The 21,487-nt window shown below is 37.5% G+C and overlaps 1 protein-coding gene and 1 pseudogene across 10 annotated transcripts in view; both read right to left on the reverse strand.

The window, feature by feature from the left end:
- Positions 1-21,487, reverse strand: part of AK9 (adenylate kinase 9) — a 145,580-nt gene that overhangs the window by 35,465 nt on the left and 88,628 nt on the right. For 9 of the 10 annotated variants that reach the window (XM_045058599.1, XM_045058594.1, XM_045058600.1 and 6 more), the window contains 4 exons: positions 20,562-20,686; positions 16,687-16,906; positions 12,291-12,356; positions 199-405 (listed from right to left, as the gene is read on the reverse strand). In XM_045058599.1, coding sequence (XP_044914534.1) covers positions 199-405; positions 12,291-12,356; positions 16,687-16,906; positions 20,562-20,686 — 618 coding nt within the window. Of the gene's footprint in view, positions 1-198; positions 406-12,290; positions 12,357-16,686; positions 16,907-20,561; positions 20,687-21,487 lie in introns of those variants that run through there. The other variant, XR_006598614.1, reaches the window with a different exon arrangement.
- On the reverse strand, positions 419-2,243 carry LOC123385667 (annotated as a pseudogene).

Consider the following 21,487-nt stretch of genomic DNA (forward strand, 5'->3'; position numbering starts at 1 on the left):
TGACTCTCTGTGGCTTCCATTTGCCCTTGAGTTATTAATTTGTTTTCATAATTGCAAGCGGTGCTGGCAAAAGGGAAGCTAGTCCTAAGATACACATTTCTTTTGAAATGTCAAAAAGAAACCAAGACATAAACCAACTACACTTCTTTCATTCTCAAATGTTACATTGCGAATTATGAAAAAAGGAAAAGTAATAACCTGTATTACTTGTAAATTATTCATATCTGTTTCAAATTTTTCTCCCAGTTCACCTCTCAGGCGTTCAAGTGCATCAATTTCCTGTTCTTCATCTTCCTCACTCATCACTTCCTCATCTTTTGGAAATTCATCTTCAAGGATGTTGTCAATATCATCTTCCTCTTCTTCAGGCTCTTCTTCACTAAAATCTTCATCTTCCCTATGTGTCTAAGGAAGAAAATGTTCTCTTTTACTATACACATAGAATATGCACCAAATGACTCTGCTAACTAATCATCTGGAATATTTTATGTCACTGGATATTGGTTGGTATGGAATGGCAACATTTAGTAACATAGTAAAGTTTTAAATATCTGGCACCCAGAAGTTTAATTCCTTCAAGATTCTGACAACATACTGATCACATAGTAAATACATAAACAAGATATTAAATGTTATTTATGTCTATGGTTGCCAGAAAGTTCCGTTTCTTTGTTTGTTTGTTTATTTAGAGTCTTTATTTTACTTGCAGTTAGGTAACAAAGTCATGTTAGTTTCAGGTGTACAATACAGTGATTCAACAATTCCATACATCACCCAGTGCTCATGACAAGTGCACTCCTTAATCCCCATGACCCCTTTAATCCATCCCTTCCACCCACCTCCCTTCTGGTAATCATGTTTGTTCTCTATAATTAAGAATCTGTTTCTTCTTCTTCCCCCCACCTCCTCAGGTGGTTGACATCTTTATTGCTTTGGAGGTGGGGGGGCAGGTGCTCAGCAGTTCTTAGTGGGGTGCTTCCTTTTCACCATCATAGGCTTCTGGTGAGAAGGATGGCACTGGTCCTGCAAATGGCAGCCGTGTGCAGATCTGGACAGTACTTGTTTTTGTGGGTCATATGCTTGATGCTGCTGAGAGTGGCCCAGACATTCTTGTTAGTGGTGGTCCGCATGTAGGAGGCAGTGGGTTTTCGCTGGCCAAATCTCTACTTCATGACCATTACATCTTTGCCATAGGCTGCTGGCTCCAAACCCACAGTCTTGTGGTGAACCAGCCCATTTGGTGGAAGGTGTCGTGAGCCTTCAGGTTATTGGGCTGGGTGCTGGATGTCTGCATGTTCCTCTTGATCAGAAAACTGGAGCAGTTCTGCATGACCAACCATTCAGGTGGGCGGACAGGGCAGCAGCTCCTCTCACTACTGCGTGGGGAAGTCAGAAAGAGCCCGAGTCTGTTTCTTGATTTGTCTCTCTCCGTTTTTTCTTTGCTCATTTGTTTTGTTTCTTGAATTCCACATGTGACTGAAATCATATGGTATTTGTCTTCCTCTGACTGGTTTATTTTGCTTAGCGTTAGAGTCTCTAGCCCCATCCATGAAGGTTACATGTATTTGAAAGTCACTCAAAATGGATAACTCAGTCACTAGCTGTTGTCAGTTTGGACAAGATCAGTTTCCTCACCTGTAAAATAGGAATAACAAAGTACCTATCTCACAGCGATGGTGGGAGCATTAAATTACTTAATACATGCAAAGCCCTTACTTAGAAAAGTGTCTGGCACATGGCAAGCATGAAATGATAGCTATTATTGCTATTATTGTGCCATTATAGCTATTATTTGTCACTTTGTATAAAGCACTGTATTAATAGAACAGTTACATGCCCTTTAGGAGTTTATAGTCCATCTGAAGAAAGGAGAATAATACACAAATGACTCTTAAAGACCCATGGCAGGATATTGGTACTAAGTGGTGCCATATAGGAGTTAACATTTGCCTTTAACATAGAGGCTCCTGGGCCGCCTCCACACTCTTCTCCCTGAAGTATTCCTTGTATCAGTTGGAGCACTGCCTTCCAGTTGGAAACCTGGAAGTTTTCCTTACTCCTTGCTCTCCATTACTGCTCATCCAGTTTCCAAGGACTGTTATCCTAAACAACGCCCTACATTCTCTCCTTTCCAGTTACCCTCACCCCCGCTGTTTGCCTTTTCATTTTCTGATGCCTGCAATCTCCTGCTTATCCTGCTGTTTCCTAATCTTTCTATTGATTAGACCCTGGTTCCTTTATTTATTTATTTATTTATTTATTTATTTATATCTAATTTATTGTCAAATTGGCTAACATACAGAGTGTACAGTGTGCTCTTGGCTTTGGGGGTAGATTCCCATGATTCATCGCTTACATACAACACCCAGTGCTCATCCCAACAAGTGCCCTCCTCAATGCCCATCACCCATTTTCCCCTCTCCCCTGCCCCCACCATCAATCTTCAGTTTGTTATCTGTATTTAAGAGTCTCTTAGAGTTTGCCTCCCTCCCTTTCTGTTTGTAACAATTTTCCCCCTTCCCCTCCCCCATGGTTTTCTGTTAAGTTTCTCCAGTTCCACATATGAGTGAAAACATGATATCTGTCTTTCTCTGACTGACTTATTTCACTTAGCATAATATCCTCCAGTTCCATCCACATTGCTGCAAATGGCAGGATTTCATTCTTTCTCATTGCCGAGTAGTGTTCTGTTGTATATATAAAACACATCTTCTGTATCCATTCATCAGTTGATGGACACGTATAGCTTTTTCCATAATTTAGCTACTGTTGAAAGCGCTGCTATAAACATGTGCCCCTATGAATCAGCACCCTTGTATCCTTTGGATAAATTCCTAGCAGTGCTATTGCTGGGTCATAGGGTAGTTCTATTTTTAGTTTTTTGAGGAACCTCCACGCTGTTTTCCAGAGTGGCTGCACCAGCTTGCATTCCCACCAACAGTGCAAGAGGCTTCTCGTTTCTTCACATCCTCCCCAGCATTTCTTGTTTCCTGAGTTGTTAATTTTAGCCACCCTGACCGGTGTGAGATGGTATCTCATTGTGGTTTTGATTTGTATTTCCCTGATGATGAGTGATGTTGAACATCTTTTCATATGTCTGTTGGCCATCTGGACATCTTCTTTGGAAAAGTGTCTATTCATGTCTTCTGCCCATTTCTTCACTGGATTATTTATTTTTGGGGTGTTGAGTTTGGTAAGTTCTTTATAGATTTTGGATACTAACCCTTTATCCAATATGTCATTTGCAAATATCTTTTCCCATTCTATCGGTTGCCTTTTAGTTTTGTTGATTGTTTCCTTTGCAGTGCAGAAGATTTTTATCTTGATGAGGTCCCAATAGTTCATTTTTCCTTTTAATTTCCTTGCCTTTGGAGATGTGTCAAGCAAGAAATTATTGAGGCTGAGGTCAAAGAGGTTGATGCCTGTTTTCTCCTCTAGGGTTTTGATGGTTTCCTGTCTCACGTTTAGTAGACCCTGGTTCCTTTAAAGAGCTCCTGGAGCTGGAATTTGGCCTTGCAAGTGCAGGGAGGAGGATGAGAGGGTCCCTTCCTGCTCTGTGCCCAGGCTCCTCCCTCTCTAAAAGAAGCTTGGATATGGGGCAGTGTTTTTCAGTTCTGGTTTTTTTTTTATTTAAATTTTGAAGCCATTTGGTTCTTTTATCACTTTTTCCTTTTCCTTATCCTTTGACAATTAAAAAAAAATCCTCAGATTTGATTTTCTAAGGATTATTGGAAGTATGGTGGGATGAGTCCACACTGCAAATGAGAGATGTCTCAGTTGCAGAGCTTGGCTCAACTTAATAGCTCTTCCAACTTATTTGTTAATTAAAAAAAATTAAACTATGTAAGTTTAAACATAGATTCATTTTTGTTAAAAAGATAAAATTATACAGCACTGTATAGGGTAAAAAAAATCTCCCTTCACACTCCCATCTCTATTTCCACTTTCCTACCTAGAAATGATTTTGGTTAACAATTTGGTTAAGATCCTTTTAGATGTTTACACCCACACACACCCACACAAAATTATATTTATACATATTGTACAACTTGCTTTTTAAAAATATAATTTAGCAATGCATTTAAATTTCTTTCCATATAAAAACATATATCTCATCATTCTTAGCCATTCTTGCATTTTAAAAATGTTCGTGGTTTTTTCTGGTTTGGTTTTTTTTTGGGGTTTTTTTTTTGTTTTTTTTTTTTTTTTGGTTGTTATGGGAAAACCAGTTTAGGAAATAACAAAGTAAACAGTGAAACGTAGACACTTTTGACCCCTGTGATATTTGTTTTCTCTCTTATATTAGTGGTGATGAGGGATTTGGCTAACTTACATTTCTCTTCTTTTCTTTCTCTTCTGCCTATCCCCCAGTGTTAGTCATATTTTTAATTCTTTAATTCTGCAACTGAGTGCCTATAACTTTAAATATCATCTCCAAATCTCTCTTGAGCTACTACTTCTAGATATATGTTTTGATTCCCCACAATTCAAGAGAATGTCCTTACTCTTCTTTCCTCTTTTCCCTCTCTTCAGTTTCTAAATTTCCATCTCCAGCATTACCACATTTACATTCCTGTCCTATGATTGTTTTTAAGTAGCACTTAGGTATTTAGTGCATCATGCAAAAATTGATTCTAAGAATTGAAAGCAAATAAAGAGTGATTAATTCTGAAAATTGAAACCCAGTAAACAGCACCTGCCATATTGTAATTATATAACCTTTATTCACAACAGCCACAGATAGTGACAGAGGGGATGCAACTCTATATCAACAAACGTGTACCATTCTGAGGAAAATGTCTAAAGTATCAATGTCAAACATTATATTTTCTTATTATGCAAAATAATGCATAATTTAATTTGTCCCATATGTGGATAATGCTTTTCTTGTCCCCCACCCCCACCCCATATTTCTGGTTTGGTTTTGTTTTTTAGATGGAAGAAGCATTATTCACAAAAATCAATTGGCTACTTTTTTCAGGAAGAATATACAGAAGGCTAATTTTCAAAGATCTTAAATATCTAAAAGTATTTCCATTTCATCCTCATACATTATAAATAGTTAAAAATCATTTTCATTCAGAATTTTGAAGGCATTGTTTTTGTCTTCCATCATCCAGTATTTTTGGTGAAAAATCTGACACAAAACTTATCCACATTCCTTTGTAGATATCTTTTCTTCATTTTAGAAACAGTTAAAATCTCTTTATAATTAGCAATCTCAAGTTTCATGAGAGTGTGTCTAATGTACATCTCTTTTAACTTGTTCTGTTCAGTATTCATTGAGCCCTTTCAATTTGAAGATCCTCTGCTCTCTTCAATAGCGGGGACATTTCGGGGCGCCTGGGTGGTGCAGTCGGTTAAGCGTCCGACTTCAGCCAGGTCACGATCTCGCGGTCCGGGAGTTTGAGCCCCGCGTCAGGCTCTGGGCTGATGGCTCGGAGCCTGGAGCCTGTTTCCGATTCTGTGTCTCCCTCTCTCTCTGCCCCTCCCCTGTTCATGCTCTGTCTCTCTCTGTCCCAAAAATAAATAAACGTTGAAAAGAAAATTAAAAAAAAAATAGTGGGGACATTTCTTTCAATATTTTAAAGATTATTTCCTCCTATATTAGCTCTCTTTTCATTTTTTTTCTTTTTGAATGCAAATTAGATATTGATCCTCCTGGACTGACCCCACATATCTCCAGTTTTTCTTTCATATTTTCTATTTCTTGTATTTTTGTTCTATATTTGAGAAACTTCTTTGGCTTTTACTTCTAATTTTTCTCTTCAACTTTTTAAGAACTGCTCATTTATTTTTGAGAGAGACAGAGAGCACGTGTGTGAGCATAGGCCATCCATGCAAGTGGGGGAGGGGCAGAGAAAGGGGGCAGAGGATTCGAAGTGGCCTCTGTGTTGACAGAGCTATGCCAGGCTTGAACTCAAACTGAGATCATGACCTGAGCCTGCGTCAGATGCTTAACCAACTGAGCCACCCTCTATTAAACTTTTAATTAATTTAATTTACATTATACATTTTAGCTTCTGTGAACTCTTTTTTGCTTTCTGATTTTTCATAGCATCCTGTTTTTTGTTTTATGGGTACAAGTTCTTGAATTTTCTTAGGGAGATTGGAATTTTTTAAATGTTTAGTAAGGTCTTCTGAATTGCCTATTCATTTTAAGGTCAGTTGTTCTGTTCATCTTGTTGCTCCTTTGTGTTGATAATTTTTCTCAAGTATATGGTAATCCTTGGTTGTTCATCCATTTTTATGAATGGAGGACCAAGTTGCTTAATTCAAAGCAACTTCAAACTCTGGGTGTGTGAGCAGGGCAGGTTGTATTGTGCTTCCATTTAAGATGTGATAATGAGAAGAGGTGGGCAGGTTGGATCTTGCTCCAAAAGATGAAGGACACCAACCAACATCCCTGGCACTTATTATCTTCTAAGCAGATTATTTGCTTCAGAAATTATTTGCCTTTTTTTTCCCCATGGGGGCAGATGTCATTGTTACATAAGGAGATGGGGGGGGCAGCCTTAAATAATTTTTGTGCAGTTAATTATCCTGGACTTAATAGATAATCAAATTTTGTGCACATAATGAGTTCTGTCCTTACTTATCAACATGTATGCTATTTCTTTTTTTTTTTTCTTGTATTACTTTCACTAGTTTCTTTAGTACCATGTTGAATTTTTTTAAAGGTTAATATCCTAAAAATCTCCACAGGTTAATTCTTCCTAGGGAAAAAAATTTTATTTTTCCATAAATGGCAACTTGATCTTGAAACAGTGCTTTTTTTTTTTTCTGATAAATTATACCTTTTAGGCCTTATGTTAGGAGATATATCTTCTAAAGTTCATGGTCTCAGAGATCTGCCTCTGGTATGAAGGAATAAGTTAATTTAGCCTCTAGCAGATAATAACCATAAACCGTGAACACCCCTCCCCCCACCCCAACACACACACACACACACACACACACACACACACACACACCACTTTCTCCCACTCATTTAAGAAGCTCTGGAGAGTAAACAAAGGCAGATTTTGGAAAGCAGCAAAAATTTGGAGTGAGCAGTTGGTTAAAGGTGAATTCTCTGATTTTGTGCCCTTGCTCAGAAGGCAGCCTCCATTAGAGTGGTGTTAGCACAGGGAGACTAAAATTCTGATAGGAAACTTTAGTGTCTTTCCAGCTGGAGCAACCAGAGGAAGGAGACACAACCAGGATACCGGAGAGTGAGGGTAAACTTCAGAATTGAGAGAACCGGAGAAGGAAACAACAAATTAGTTTATACAGACTTTCCACATCTCTGAACCATGCACATATGGACTGTTTGAGAACAGTATAAATTGAATTGTTAGTATGACAGAGTTTACAGGCTTAGTCTTACCAAATAAATTGCCTGCTAAAACAGAAACACTCGTGGAGCTGTCTGACAGAATTCAGAATCTACATAATATAACACTCATAATTCAAAAGTTATAATAATCCAAAATTATTCAAAGTATAAAGGATCATGAGACATGACCCATTCTCATAAGAAATGATATCAACAAATACCCACTCCAGGTACTAGAGTTACAAAACAAGAACTTTAAAGCAGTTGTTATCCCTACGACCAATGAGGAAGAGGAAAATACACTCATAATAAATGAAAAGATAAGAAACCTCAGGAGGGAAATAAAAACAAACCAAAATGTAAATTAGAACTAAAAAAATACAATATTTGAAATTAAAAAAAATATCAGATGGATTTAATAGACTGGAGATGACAAAGGAAAGAATCAGTGAATTTGAAGATAGATCAGAAGAAATTATCAAACTTAAAGAAGAGAGAAAAAAGATTGAAAAACTGAACAGCCCCAAGATCATGTGGCACAATAGTGAGTGATCTAACCTATGTGAAATTGATTTGCAGAAGGAGACAGAGAGCAAGTAGGACAGAAAAAGTATTTGAAGAAATAACGTCCAAAGTTTCCCCCAATTTAGTTAAAGGCACAAATTTATGGATTAAAGAAGCTTAGTCAACCCCAAACTAGATAAATATAAAGAAAATTACATGTAGGCATATCATAATCACACCATTGAAAAAGATTTCTTGGCTGAAAGCAGCCAAGAAAAATCATACAGGAAAACAATTCAGATGACCACATTCTTCTCATCCCTCTGATTTCCCTCACACCAGAGGAATGAATAAAGAACAACAGAAAAGGTTAAATATCTGGATAAATGTAAAGGAAGATTTATTTTCCTCTCAATATATTTAAAATACATATGACTATTTAAAACAAAAACTATATATATCTTTTTCTTATGGAGTTTATAATCCACTTGGTTGTAAAACAAATGACCACTAGAACATACAGGATATTGGTGGGCGTAACTGGATTTATACAGTCACAGCTTTCTACACTATTACATGGAATAATATTGACTCTAAGTAGAGTGGGAAAAGGTAAGGATGTATATGTAATAGAGAGCAACCATTAAAAAAACACAGAGAGGTATAACTAAAAAGCCAAAAGATAAATAAAATGGATTCCTAAAATACATTCAACCAATCCCAGAGAAGGCTGGAAAGGGAAAAGAAAAATAAAGGGGACAACAGGAAACAAAACTCATGGTCTCTGAGAAACAGGGCTAGCTTGGGGGTAAACTGTCTCATAGCTTTCTAGCAGTACCAGAAAGTAGGGGCAAGGCTATAACTGAGTAGAAGGTTATGCCAGGAGGGTGGTGGAGGTTATAGTCAGAATGCTTACAACTAGGGAGGAAATGAGATAGGCAGAAATAGAGGAGAAGTGAAAGACTTGTCAGAGTTCTAAGGCTTCCCAATACAGATGCATGTTAGTCAGACACTAGATTCCCTTACGATACATGGCTGGGGGGGGGGGAGGGGGTGCGGTGCTGGGGGGGTGAGGTTGTCTTCTAAATCTGGATTTTGAGACACTATTCCAAACCGTTTGTTTTCAAAACCTTAAAACTCAAGCACTGGGAGATTATGGGAGTGCTGAATCACTATATTGTATGTCTGAAACTAATATTACACTGTATGTTAACTAATGAGAATTTAAATAAAAACTTAAAAAGAACTCAATCCCCAGCCTGTACCCTCCGCCCACCCTCCCACCCAACCTTAGCTTTCTGCTCCATCCCAAAGTGCTCTCTGCACATAGACCTGGGGGCCTATACACCCTGCCTTCTCCCTAGAAGGCCTCAAGGATGGTCTTGGCCTGGTGCTTGGTCCTTAACCTTGTTTCAACCTCATTTGGACCCTGGCTTCGGCTTCTCCTTAGTACTTACGGTATTTATCTGAATTAACTATTTATCTGGGTGTAGTCCCTCACCATTCTGCTGACTTGCAGCCCTGGCTCACTATACTGGCTGTTTCTGGCTTTCTCCTGTCTGTGGCTACGCATAACTTGACAGAAGAGACTGAGGCACCAGAGAAGGAGCCAGCGAACAACAGGAAGAGAACCAAGATTCTGAAGCAAGAAATAGGAGTAGAAGCAAGGCCTCTGAGGAGCTGGAAAGTATGCAAACTAAACATGAGAAGGGGCTGGCTTAGAGATTATTCATCAGTCACACTTGGAGACTAAAATTCCACAAGATGGCAACATTTTCCTATGAAATTAATGCAAGTAGCCCCCTTGAGACTAAGATCATTTCTAATGTTAAAAAAACGTGTTATCTGTCGGAAAAAAATCAGACAGTAAGGGCAATGATCTTTGTGAAGGATGAGAAGACAAACCTGGGAGGGGCTTTATTTGTACGTGGTTCCCCAATTTGTTATGAAAAGGTGAGTAATGGAGCTGCATATCCTATACAAAAGGCAAATGATGAGAAGGTCTCTGTTCTTTTGAAAGCAAGCCCCAGCATCTATGCAGAGTCAGGAAGTCACATTAACTGGTTATAGCGATCACACTGCGTGAACCTAGACATGCTACATTTTGTTTAGTCTTTCTTTGTCTGAGGCAGTAGCAGGACATATAAAATTCTCATCAAAGAAATTTTAAAAGGTCAATACACAGTTTTCATCTTTGATTCATCAAAAATCTCAGGAATTATCTTCCCAAAGTTGGTTTGTGTAAATTAATTGTGTGACATACATAGCCAATTTTGTGAAAGATTAAGTCTTGGGAGAGCTAACTTAAACAAAACCTACTTATGGGTGCCTGGATGGCTCAGTCAGTTAAGTGCCCAACTCAGGTCATGATCTCATGGTTTCGCGAGGGTGAACCCCCATCGAGCTCTGTGCTGACAGTGTGAAGGCTGCTTGAGATTCTTTCTCTCCCTCTGCCCCTGCCCCGCTTGTGTGCTCTCTCTCACTCTAAATAAATAAATGAACATTAAAAAAAAACCACGATTTAATTTATAAGATAGAATATTGAATTTTTAAATGAAAAATAGTAAGAAATCCCACCATTCTAATGTTAACAAATAGAAAAATGATAAATCAGGAACATTTAAAATTTATCCTGAAAACTGATTTTCTTAAGAAAAAGATTAACATTGTTGCACTATATGTTAACTTGGATTTAATTAACAAATAAATTAAATAAAAATTAAAAAAAAGAAAAAGCAGATTTAATTAAAGAATAAGGGGGAAAAAGTTACAGAAAGGGAGGGAGACAAACCATAAGAGACTCTTGGATACTGAGAACAAACTGAGGGTTGATGGGGGGTAGGAGAGAGGGGAAAGTGGATGATGGGCATTGAGGGCACTTGTTGGGATGAGCACTGGGTGTTGTATGGAAACCAATTTGTCAATAAATGATACTTAAAAAAAAAGAATAGCAGGGAAGGGAAATTAAAGTATTATTAATTCAGGAAACTAGATATTGTTAATTTTGTTCTATTTTACAACGAAAAAGCCTAAGCTCAGAGAGATTAAGAAACCTGCTCAAATGGGGCGCCTGGGTGGCTCAGTCGGTTAAGCGTCCGACTTCAGCTCAGGTCACGATCTCGCAGTCCGTGAGTTCGAGCCCCGCATCGGGCTCTGGGCTGATGGCTCAGAGCCTGGAGCCTGCTTCCGATTCTGTGTCTCCCTCTCTCTCTGCCCCTGCCCCGTTCATGCTCTGTCTCTCTCTGTCTCAAAAATAAATAAAACATTAAAAAAAAAAAAAAAACCTGCTCAAGGTTATACAACAGCAACAAAACAACTGGTGAGTGCCTACTACGTGTCAGCACTATGTGAGGCACTGGAGAGCCAGCAATGAACAAAGTCAGCAAGAACTGGAGAAAGGATACCAATTTAGGTATCGGATCATAGTCTTGAGAGTCAGTGTTGAAAAGATGGTCAGAAGGAAATGGGAGAAGGCAGGAAGCATCTCATTGTTTGCCTTGGTTACGGGGATTACTTGTAAGCTGACTATACATACGAGCCCCAGGTAACTTCACAGAACTAGCATGTCTCATCACACCTCCTCTTTAAATTCTATACCCCTGAGTGAGCTTGGCTGTAGCACTGGGGTAGGCTACGTCATTTTGGGAATAGTTCCTCTCCAAACAAGACAAAATCTACAATCTTCAAGGTTTGTCTTTTCAAAAAATCAGCAGGTGGAGAAAAGGAGCTGTACTGAGCAGCCTGTACAATATATGAGTCTGAGGGTTCAGGCGCTGTCTCATTCCATTTTTTATCTCGGCATAATCTATATTTTAGTTCCAGCACAGCTTTACAGTCTCTCTGTCTAGACCTCAGTCCTAAGCTCCCAGCCTATCTCCCTGTGCATGGGCTGGAAGGCTGGAATGCAAAAATGAAAATCCAAAAGAAGCATAGTTTAATGTGGTATTATATCTTGAATTAGATTATTTAAACTTCTTTAGTGGTTTTCTTTCCTTTAAAAATGTTCAGTTTTCTGATTATAAAAATAATAAAGGGTCATTGTAAACAATTATGGAAAAACAAAAAGTATGAAGAAAAACAGTGATATATAATCTTACTTCTCATATGTAAACTCTGTGTACTTCTTTCAAGACTTTTTCTTTTTTTAATTTATTTTCATTTATTTTTTTTAGAGAGAGAGAGAAAGTGAGCAGGGGAGAGGGTCAGAGGGAGAGAGAGAATCTTAAGCAGGCTCCACACTCAGCATGGAGGCCAAGGGGGGCTCTATCCCATGCCCCTGGGATCATGACCTGAGTCGAAATCAAAAGTCAGATGCTCAACTGAGTCACCCACATACCCCTCAAGACTTTTTCTATGTATCTTTTTATTTTATATTGTTGATATATAAAAACATATATAATATAATATATATATAAACATTATATTAGGGATATTCTTTTTTTAAAAGGCAGCAATTTTATTTACTTACCTCCCCTTTCTGTTTTTTCTCTCTCTCTGCTATAAGTTCAGCCCTTCTTTTAGAAATCATATCATCCTGTTAAAGAAGGAGACATTAAAACATTTTAATGGATAAAATTATTTTTTGTGTATTAATATATATATATTATATATACATATATACACATATATACATACATATATACATGAATACATATACATATATAAACATATAAACATATATACATACATATACATACATATGCATACATGTACACATGTATGTATATATGTATGCATATGTATGTATATATGTTTCCCAAGGTGGTAATAGCATTTGGATGGAAGGATGGTGAATTTCCAGAAAAGCATGTGATAGTGGTAATTATGCTACTATATCCTTGTAGCTCTGGAACTTTTGATCAGCGATTTCCCTCCAGAAGAATAAACAACATTTGGGGGCTGCCACTCTTCCTACAAATTTTAGAACACCTTTTTGAATTTATCATGTTAGTTTGCTTTGGTAATTAGGTAGATTATGTATACGGAGAAATAAGGAAATAGTTGGAAGTAATTTGTTAAAGATGTTTGATAATCTAGGGGCACCTGGGTGGCTCAGTCAGTAAAGCATTTGACTCTTGATTTTGGCTCAAGTCATGATCTCACAGTTTGTGGGTTCGAGCCCTGTATTGGGCTCTGTGCAACAGCTTGGAGCCTGCTTGGGATTCTCTCTCTCTCTCTCTCTCTCTCTCTCTCTCTCTCTCTCCCCCCTCTCCTGCTCACACTCTCACTCTCTCAAAATAAGTAAACTTGAAAACAAGTTTGATAATCTTTTATCATTATAATAAAATATAATAGCCTAATAATGTATTGAATAATTTAAGTCATATTATCTCAGAATTGGAATTAGTTGATTAGCTTATCTATTGACAAGTGGCTCATTACCTTCAATTTTGGGTTTTGTTTGTATTTTTTTTTTGAAACTCTTACTAATAATGAAATACATCTCCCTGTACCTTCCTCCTACCAATAGTAGTTCCTCCCTGTGGCCCTATGGAACAACTAAGCTCTCTTCAGCATGAAAGCCCTTCAAATTATTTAACACTGCTCTCATGTTGCATCTTAGTCTTCCTAGTTCCAGATTTGAAAGCCCCATTCTTTTCACCCCAGCCCAGATTTATAGATTCACTCTTTCAAGACATGTCTTATAAATGGAATGGAATGAATCATATAGTATGTACTATTTTTTTTTTTTTTTTTAGCCTGGCTCTTCTTTCGCTAAGCATAATGATTTTTATCCGTGTTGTAAGGTATGTCAATAGTTCATTCTTTTTTAATAGTGAATAGTATCAACATTACATAGATATACCACTTATTCATTCACTTCATTGACTTATTCATTCATCCTGCCTCATCAAATTTTAAGATATTTAAAGTGTAAATTGTGACGATTTGATATATGTATACATAGTGAAAGGACTCCTCCCATTTAACTAATGAACACTTCCATCGCCTCACATATTTATCTTTTTTTAACATTTAAGTTCTACTCTATTAGCAAATTTTGATTATACAATCCAGTATTACCAGCTACAGTCACATATTATACATTAAATCCTCAGATCTTATTCATTTTATAGCTGAAAGTTTGTACCTGTTACCAACTTCTATTTCTCCCACCCCTCAGCTCCTGGCAACCACTTTTCTTCTATTTCTGTAAGTGTGAATTTCTTTAGATTCCGCATATAAGTGATACCACGCAGTATTTGTCTTTCCCTGTCTGGCTTATTTCACTTAGCATAATGCCCTCAAAGTCCTTCCATGTTGTTGCAAATGGCAGGATTTCCTTCTTTATCATGACTGAATAATATCTCGTACATATAAACACAATGTCTTTTTTATCCATTCATTCGTTGACAGACTCCTAGGTTGCGCTCATGTTTTGGCTACTGTGAATAGTGCTGCAATGAACATGGAGGTGTGAATATCCTGTTTTCATTTCCTATGGATACTTATCCCAGAAGTAGGATTGCTGGATTATATGGTAGTTCTATTTTAAAATTTTTGAGAAACTTCCAGGCTATTTTCCACAGGGGTTGTACCAGTTTATATTCCCACCAACAGTGCAAAGGGTTTCCTTTTCTCTATAACTTAGCCAACATTTGCTATCTCTTGTCTTTTGATGACAGCCATTCTAACAAGTATAAGGTGATATCTCATTGTGATTTTGATTTGCATTTCCCCGATGATTAGTGATCTTGAACACTTTTTCATGTACCTATTGACCATCTGTATGTCTTTTTTTTTGTAAAAATGTATATTCAGTTCATCTGATTTTTTTCATATTTTCAATCTATTTTTTTAATCAGATGGGTTTTTTTTTTTTTGCATTGAGCTATACAAGTCCTCCAGATATTGTGGATTTCAATTCCTTATCAGATGTAAATCAGATGTGATTCATAAATATTTTCTCTCACTCAGTAAATTAACTTTTCATTTCATTGATGGTTTCCTTTGTTGTGCAGAAGGCTTTTAGTTTGATATAGTTCCCATTTGTTGACTTTTGCTTTTGGTGTCAAATCCAAAAAACTAAGACCAATGTCAAGGAGCTTACCCCCTATGTTTTCTTTTAGAAGTTTTATGGTTTCAGGTCTTATGTCCAACTCTTTAATCTATTTTGAGTTGATTTTTTGTATAATATATATAGGGTAGTTTCATTCTTTTGCAGGTGGCTGTCCAGTTTTCTCAGCATTTGCTGAAGAGACTATTCTTTCTCTGCCGTGTATCTTTGGCTCTGTTCTTATAAATTAGTAGAGAGTATATGCATGGGGTTATTTCTGGGCTCTCTGTTCTGTTCCATTGATCTATGTGTCTAGTCTGCTATTGAACTCCTCTATTGAATTTTTCAGTTCAGTTATCATATTCTTCAGTTCTGTGATTTGTTTGGAACTTTCCTGTATTTTCTATCTCTTTGTTGAAATTCTCACTCTGTTCATGCATTGTTCTCCTGCCTCGGTGAGTATCTTTATGAACATTATTTTGAACTCTTTATCAGGTAGATCACTTATCTTCGTTTCAATAAGGTCTATTTCTGGAGTGTTTATTTAAAATATATTCCTCTGCTTCTTCATTTTCTTTGACTCTGGGTTGGTTTCTGCACATTAGACAAAGGGCCACATTTCCTAGTCTTCACAGAGTGGGCTTGGGTAGGAGGTGAACCTTATCAGTCAGCCTGGACTGAGTTCTTGGCTGTCTCTCAAACCTGTGTGATTGTCAGACCTACTTTCTTTGCTCTCAGTAGCTCCGAGTAGTTAAGGGTGGCCGCAACCTGTCAGTGTCCCAGAGGGGAGGAAAGCCAACAGCATAGGCTGATTGGAAGCTGGACTCTCAGGCAGCAACTGTTTTGATGTGGGTCATATGGGTGTTTTCTCATTTGCTCAATGTACAGGAGTCATTCAGCTAGTTTCCGAATTTCTTTCAGAGGGAATTGCTTCATGTGTAGTTGTGGATTTAGTGTGTCTGTGGGAGGAGATGAATTCAGGAGGCTCTTATGTTACCATCTTGGGTGGGAACCCACGGCACTCTATCTGGGTGTCTAACACATTTTGTTTATCCATTCATCAGTTGATGGATATTGAGTGGTTTTTGCTTTTTGTCTGTTACGAATAATGCTGTTATGAACATTCATATATCAATTTTTATGTGGATCTATTTGTATTTCTGTTGGATAGATTCCTAAAAGTAGAATTGCTGGATTCCCTATGACACTTTTGAAGGTTTTATGTAATACTCCTCAGATTATAGTTTCAGAAAAGATGTTCTAAACCAATATATAGATTTGTTTCACTAATGGCCAATATGGCCTTGATGGATAGGTCATCATTCCAGGAACTAGTGAAAAAGCCACTGAAAAGTTTAATTATGATGCCTCTCCCACTTTGCTCCTGTGTCTGGTGTAGGGATACTTTGGTGCTACCACTATCTTGAATTTTATTTGCCTTGGAGAGAAAAGCATTAACACATTGAAAAATCACATAGGCCTCAAATAATTTTGTAACTCTTTAATTGCAAATAGTCTTTTTTTTAAAGTTTATTTATTTTTTTTGAGAGAGAGCATGAGTGAGTTAGGGAGGGGCACAGAGAGAGGGAGGGAGAGAGAGGATCCAAGCAGGCTCTGCCCTCAGCAGGGAGCCCTACATGGGGCTCAAAACTGTGAGGTCATGGCCTGAGCCAAAATCAAGAGTTGGACGTTTAACTTACTGAGCCACCCAGGTGCCCCTATAAATAGTCTTAATATTTGATAAAAAGTGTTTTCATATTGACTGTGGCATTAAAATCAGAAAACTACATTTTTATAAAGACCACTTTAAAACTGAATAGATTCTGAACAAATTTACTCCCATATTTTTTTTTTATTGGATATGTACCTTGATTTTTGCCTTCATTTCTTTGATGAGTTTTTTCCTTTCTAATTTCTTCTTTTGTTTCAGTTTCCACTTTTCAATTTGGGAAGGAAGGAGGCGATCAGAAACATCTTGATCATCAACTTGTATGAAAACAGCAGCATCTGGGAAAAACCCATGTTCCCCCAGAAACAGGGCCTCATCAGGATATCGTGGGAAACCATCTAATATAAAACCTGTGGAACTAGATGGAAATTTCATAATTTATTTGCTTAAAATGCTATTATAAATATTTAAAATGAAAAAATTAATAAGTCACAAGTTTATGTATGATATGCAATGAATAGTTTTAAAAGTTTAGTGTAGTATCTTTTAGGTCTTTTGATATTTCTACTTGTGTAAACATGGTGTGTGTTCTAAATGTATTGAATTGGGTTAAAATGGTAATATTTTATACTTATATTTATAGTATAGATAAGTTCTCTTAAATTGTAAATAGCCTTAATATTTGATGAAAAATGAATAGAAAATAAGTTCTCTGCTTGGGAGGAATGCCCACCCTAATGACTGTGTCACCCTTTATGTGAAGGTGGGTTTGGCCAGCCCACCTTTCGTGGGAATCCCCCTTTTTATAGTTTTTCCTCTAGTAATACTTCCTCTCATGAGACAGTTTGTATTCTCTTCCCTGGGTCCCCTTGTAATCAATGACAATATTAATGTATATATACTGGCTCATATGCATAAGACGATTACATTCAAATAGAATTATAAAACTTGCCCAAGTATGATGAAACTGTAAGGATCAGAAAACTAACTGAAATGTGACTACATTTTCATTATGAAATATTTATAAAACAATCAGGCTTCAAGAGCTTGGCTTTATTTGAGAGAGTATTGGTCCCCTTCTGAATGAGAGTTATCCTGTTTATCTAAAATTGGGTTTGTTTGGGGAGACTTGGTGGCTCAGTTGGTTAAGCGTTGGACTCTTGATTTTGGCTTGGGTCATGATCTCACGGTTTCGTGAGTTCGAGCCCCACATCAGGTTCTGCGCTGACAGTGTGGAGCCTGCTTGGGATTCTTTCTCTCTCTCTCTCTCTCTCTCTCTCTCTACCCCTCTGCCACTCATGCTGTCTCTGTCTCTCTCAAAATAAATAAATAAACTTAAAAAAAATAAAATTGGGTTTGTTTTAGGTACTTATATTTAAATATATGTTTTCTTCCTAATATGAACAGGACTTTTTTTTTTTTTTCAACGTTTTTATTTATTTTTGGGACAGAGAGAGACAGAGCATGAACGGGGGAGGGGCAGAGAGAGAGGGAGTCACAGAATCGGAAACAGGCTCCAGGCTCTGAGCCATCAGCCCAGAGCCTGACGTGGGGCTCGAACTCACGGACCGCGAGATCGTGACCTGGCTGAAGTCGGACGCTTAACCGACTGCGCCACCCAGGCGCCCCTGAACAGGACTTTTAAGAACATTTGACAGTTTGAGTTCTTACCTGATATCTTAAAATGTGTCCCATACTCTTAAGAGGGCAATTTTTTATACTTTGGCTGTAAGATGTATGCCTTTTTCTTTAGAGATGCCTTCAGCATAGTCTTTTCTGTGAGGAACATTTTCATCCCTACCATTCTAGCTGTCACACTTTTTTGCCAGTGACTTCGAAATCTCTACCTCTATACCCAGCTTCTTTTCTGAGTTTCAATTCAGGATTTTCCAAAAGCTGTTTAATCTCTGCATCGCAGTGCCCTTTAGGAAGCATTCGTGTATCATACTGTCAGAAATCACACCCGTTGTTACCCTTCCACACTGCTCTTGCTTCTGACTCACTGGTATTCGGGTGCCAACCGTCAGAGACACTTGGATGGCTCCTCCAATTCCTACTTGCATCCCACACTTAAAGCCTTGATATGTCCTCTCTCTACCCACATTTCCATTTCTGCTATGACACCTAAGATTAGGCCGTTATTATCTCTCTCTAAGACTCATGCAATAGCCTTTAAAAAATATGTTGATTTTTTCCTGATTATAGAAGAAAAACATCTCACTTCACTATCAGTCAGAGAAAAACAGATATCATAGGATTTCACTCATATGTTGAATTTGAGACTCTCAACAGAGGAACATAGGGGAAAGGAAGGAAAAATAAGATAAAAACAGAGAGGGAGGCAAACCACAAGAGACTCTAAAATACAGAGAATAAACTGAAGGTTGCTGGAGGGGAGGTGAGTGGGGGATGGGCCAAATGGGTGATGGGCATTAAGGAAGTCACTTTTCAGGATGAGTACTGGGTGTTAGTTACATATAAGAGCTGAATCACTGGGTTCTACGCCTGAAGCCAAGACTACACTGTATGTTATCTGACCTGAATTTAAATAAATAAAAATAAATAAATATAGAAAAGCATGAAAGGGGCAAAATTATCCATAATCTCATATCCCAGAGATTACTGACATTTTGTTTTATTTCTCTGCGGTTTGTTCCTCATGTGTCCACCTTGCTATTGTAAATAACTTTGCATCCTTTATATAGTAACATTTCTTATGCTATTACAAATTCTTCATTATAATACATTTTAATGGTTGCATAATATTTAGGTATTTTATTTAGGCTTTTTACAATTTCACCTTTTACTTTTAATTCTTCAATCCATATGCTCTTTTAAATATTTTTTAAATGTATGTTGTGAGGCTAGGAGCTAAATTAACGAAGAACAACCCATGACTACATTGTTGCAGTCAACCTGCCTAAATTAATCACAACAAATGATCTAATTTAGGCAATAGGAAATTAAAATTAAAGTTGATGATTAATAATCTCACTCACTCATTTATGCCACAGATTAGGTGAAAAAGATTGCCCAGAGGTGCATTGGGAGTAACCAGTTGTTTGAATTGTCTGTGATACAGTTTCCTTATTTTCAAAGTGAGATAATAAAAGTTTCTATTCCATAGGATAGTAGTGAGGGTTAAGCAAGTTAATGTGAATAAAACATAGTGGAACTGTACCTGACACAAAGTAAGTTCCATGTAAGTGTTTGCTACTTCTCTTTCTTCTGGTGGGTACCAAAGCAAGATATTCTGGTTAGGAAATTGAGGTGAAGTTTTAAACTGTGATGCCCTGGAGATTCCTAAACTTATCCTGTTTGAGGTCAGGCTTGTTCCTGGCTTTTAAGAAAGGGATAATACTATGGACAGCTATTAAGTGGTCTTAAGTGTAATTGGTGAAAGGCTATAAGGAAAAGAGTCCAGCCATCATTGTGAGTGAGTTTAGAATATGGGTAGTCAGCCACGCCTACACATTAGAATCAGCTGGGAGCTTTCAAAACTACTGATGCCTGGGTCTCAACTTCACACTCTCTTTTTTCTTTTTTCTTCTCTTCTCTTCCTTCCTTCCTTCCTTCCTTCCTTCCTTCTTTCTTTCTTGCCTTTCTTTTTCTTTCTTTCTTTCCTTTCTTCTTTCCAATGTTTATTTATTTTTGAGAGAGAGAGAGAGAGAGAGAGAGAGAGCGCACACAAGCGCATGCAGAGGAGGGGCAGAGAGAGGGAGACAAAATCCCCAGCAGGCTTTATGCTACCAGAGCATAGCCCTGCTTGGGGCTCAGACTCACAAACCGTGAAATCATGACCTGAGCAAAGCTGGACACTTAACTGACTGAGCCACCCAGGCACCCCTTACCGTCACACTTCTAAAAATTTTGATTCAGTTGTTTTGGGGTAGGGCTCCTGGCATCAGTATTTTTAAACTAATTTCCCAAATGTTTTTAATGTGTACAATCACTCATTTACAAGAAAGTAAAAAAAAAAAAATTCTTAAATTTATGCTGGATTACATTTTTAACTTTTAAGAATAAAGAAAATGAAAGTCAATAATTGTATAATTCTATATAAAATAAGATACCGCATTGGTTCCTTAAGCCACCACTCAGAAAGAATTGTTTCAAGAATTTCGGGAGGCAGTGGCTCATTTTCCATTAGATTTAATCTGATTGCTTCTTCTTCTTCTGTAAATTGTACTTCTGGAGACTAAAACAAAAATCAGAAAACAAAACAAAAAATTTAAAACTCTGTATTAATAAATAATCTATAAATTACATAGTTGGTTAGGATGAGACCTTTTTTCTTTAGGTCATTTTTTTTTAAATTTTTTTTTCAACGTTTTTTATTTATTTTTGGGACAGAGAGAGACAGAGCATGAACGGGGGAGGGGCAGAGAGAGAGGGAGACACAGAATCGGAAACAGGCTCCAGGCTCTGAGCCATCAGCCCAGAGCCCGACGCGGGGCTCGAACTCACGGACGGTGAGATCGTGACCTGGCTGAAGTCAGACGCTTAACCGACTGCGCCACCCAGGCGCCCCTCTTTAGGTCATTTTTAATACCGCTACTTGTTAACATTTTAAAACTTGAGCCCTTTTCTTTAAATCAATATTTAATATGGTTTTAAATATTAAATTATATGTTATAGCTAAGAGGAGTTACTAGTGATTAGCATGACTGACTTTCACACATGGCCTCCGGATATCTGTCTCATTACTTTTGGCTAAAACCTTGTTCAATCTATATCACACACCCACAAGGCTTAACAAATTTTTGTCATTTATCTTATAATTATTCAACCTAGATCCTGATTAAAGGATGGGCGAGCCAGGCAGTCATCTGGAATACAATCTATATGGGTCCATTTACAGGGGATCATTTGAGAATAAAAGGGTCTAGCTATATCAGAAATGATTAAAAAGTGAGTTAGATATGGGGCGTCTGGGTGGCTCAGTCTGCTAAGCATCAACTCTTGATTTTGGCTTAGGTCATGATCTCACAGTCATGAG

The sequence above is a fragment of the Felis catus genome, chromosome B2 (assembly GCF_018350175.1).
Source record: "Felis catus isolate Fca126 chromosome B2, F.catus_Fca126_mat1.0, whole genome shotgun sequence".
Lineage (NCBI taxonomy): Eukaryota > Metazoa > Chordata > Mammalia > Carnivora > Felidae > Felis > Felis catus.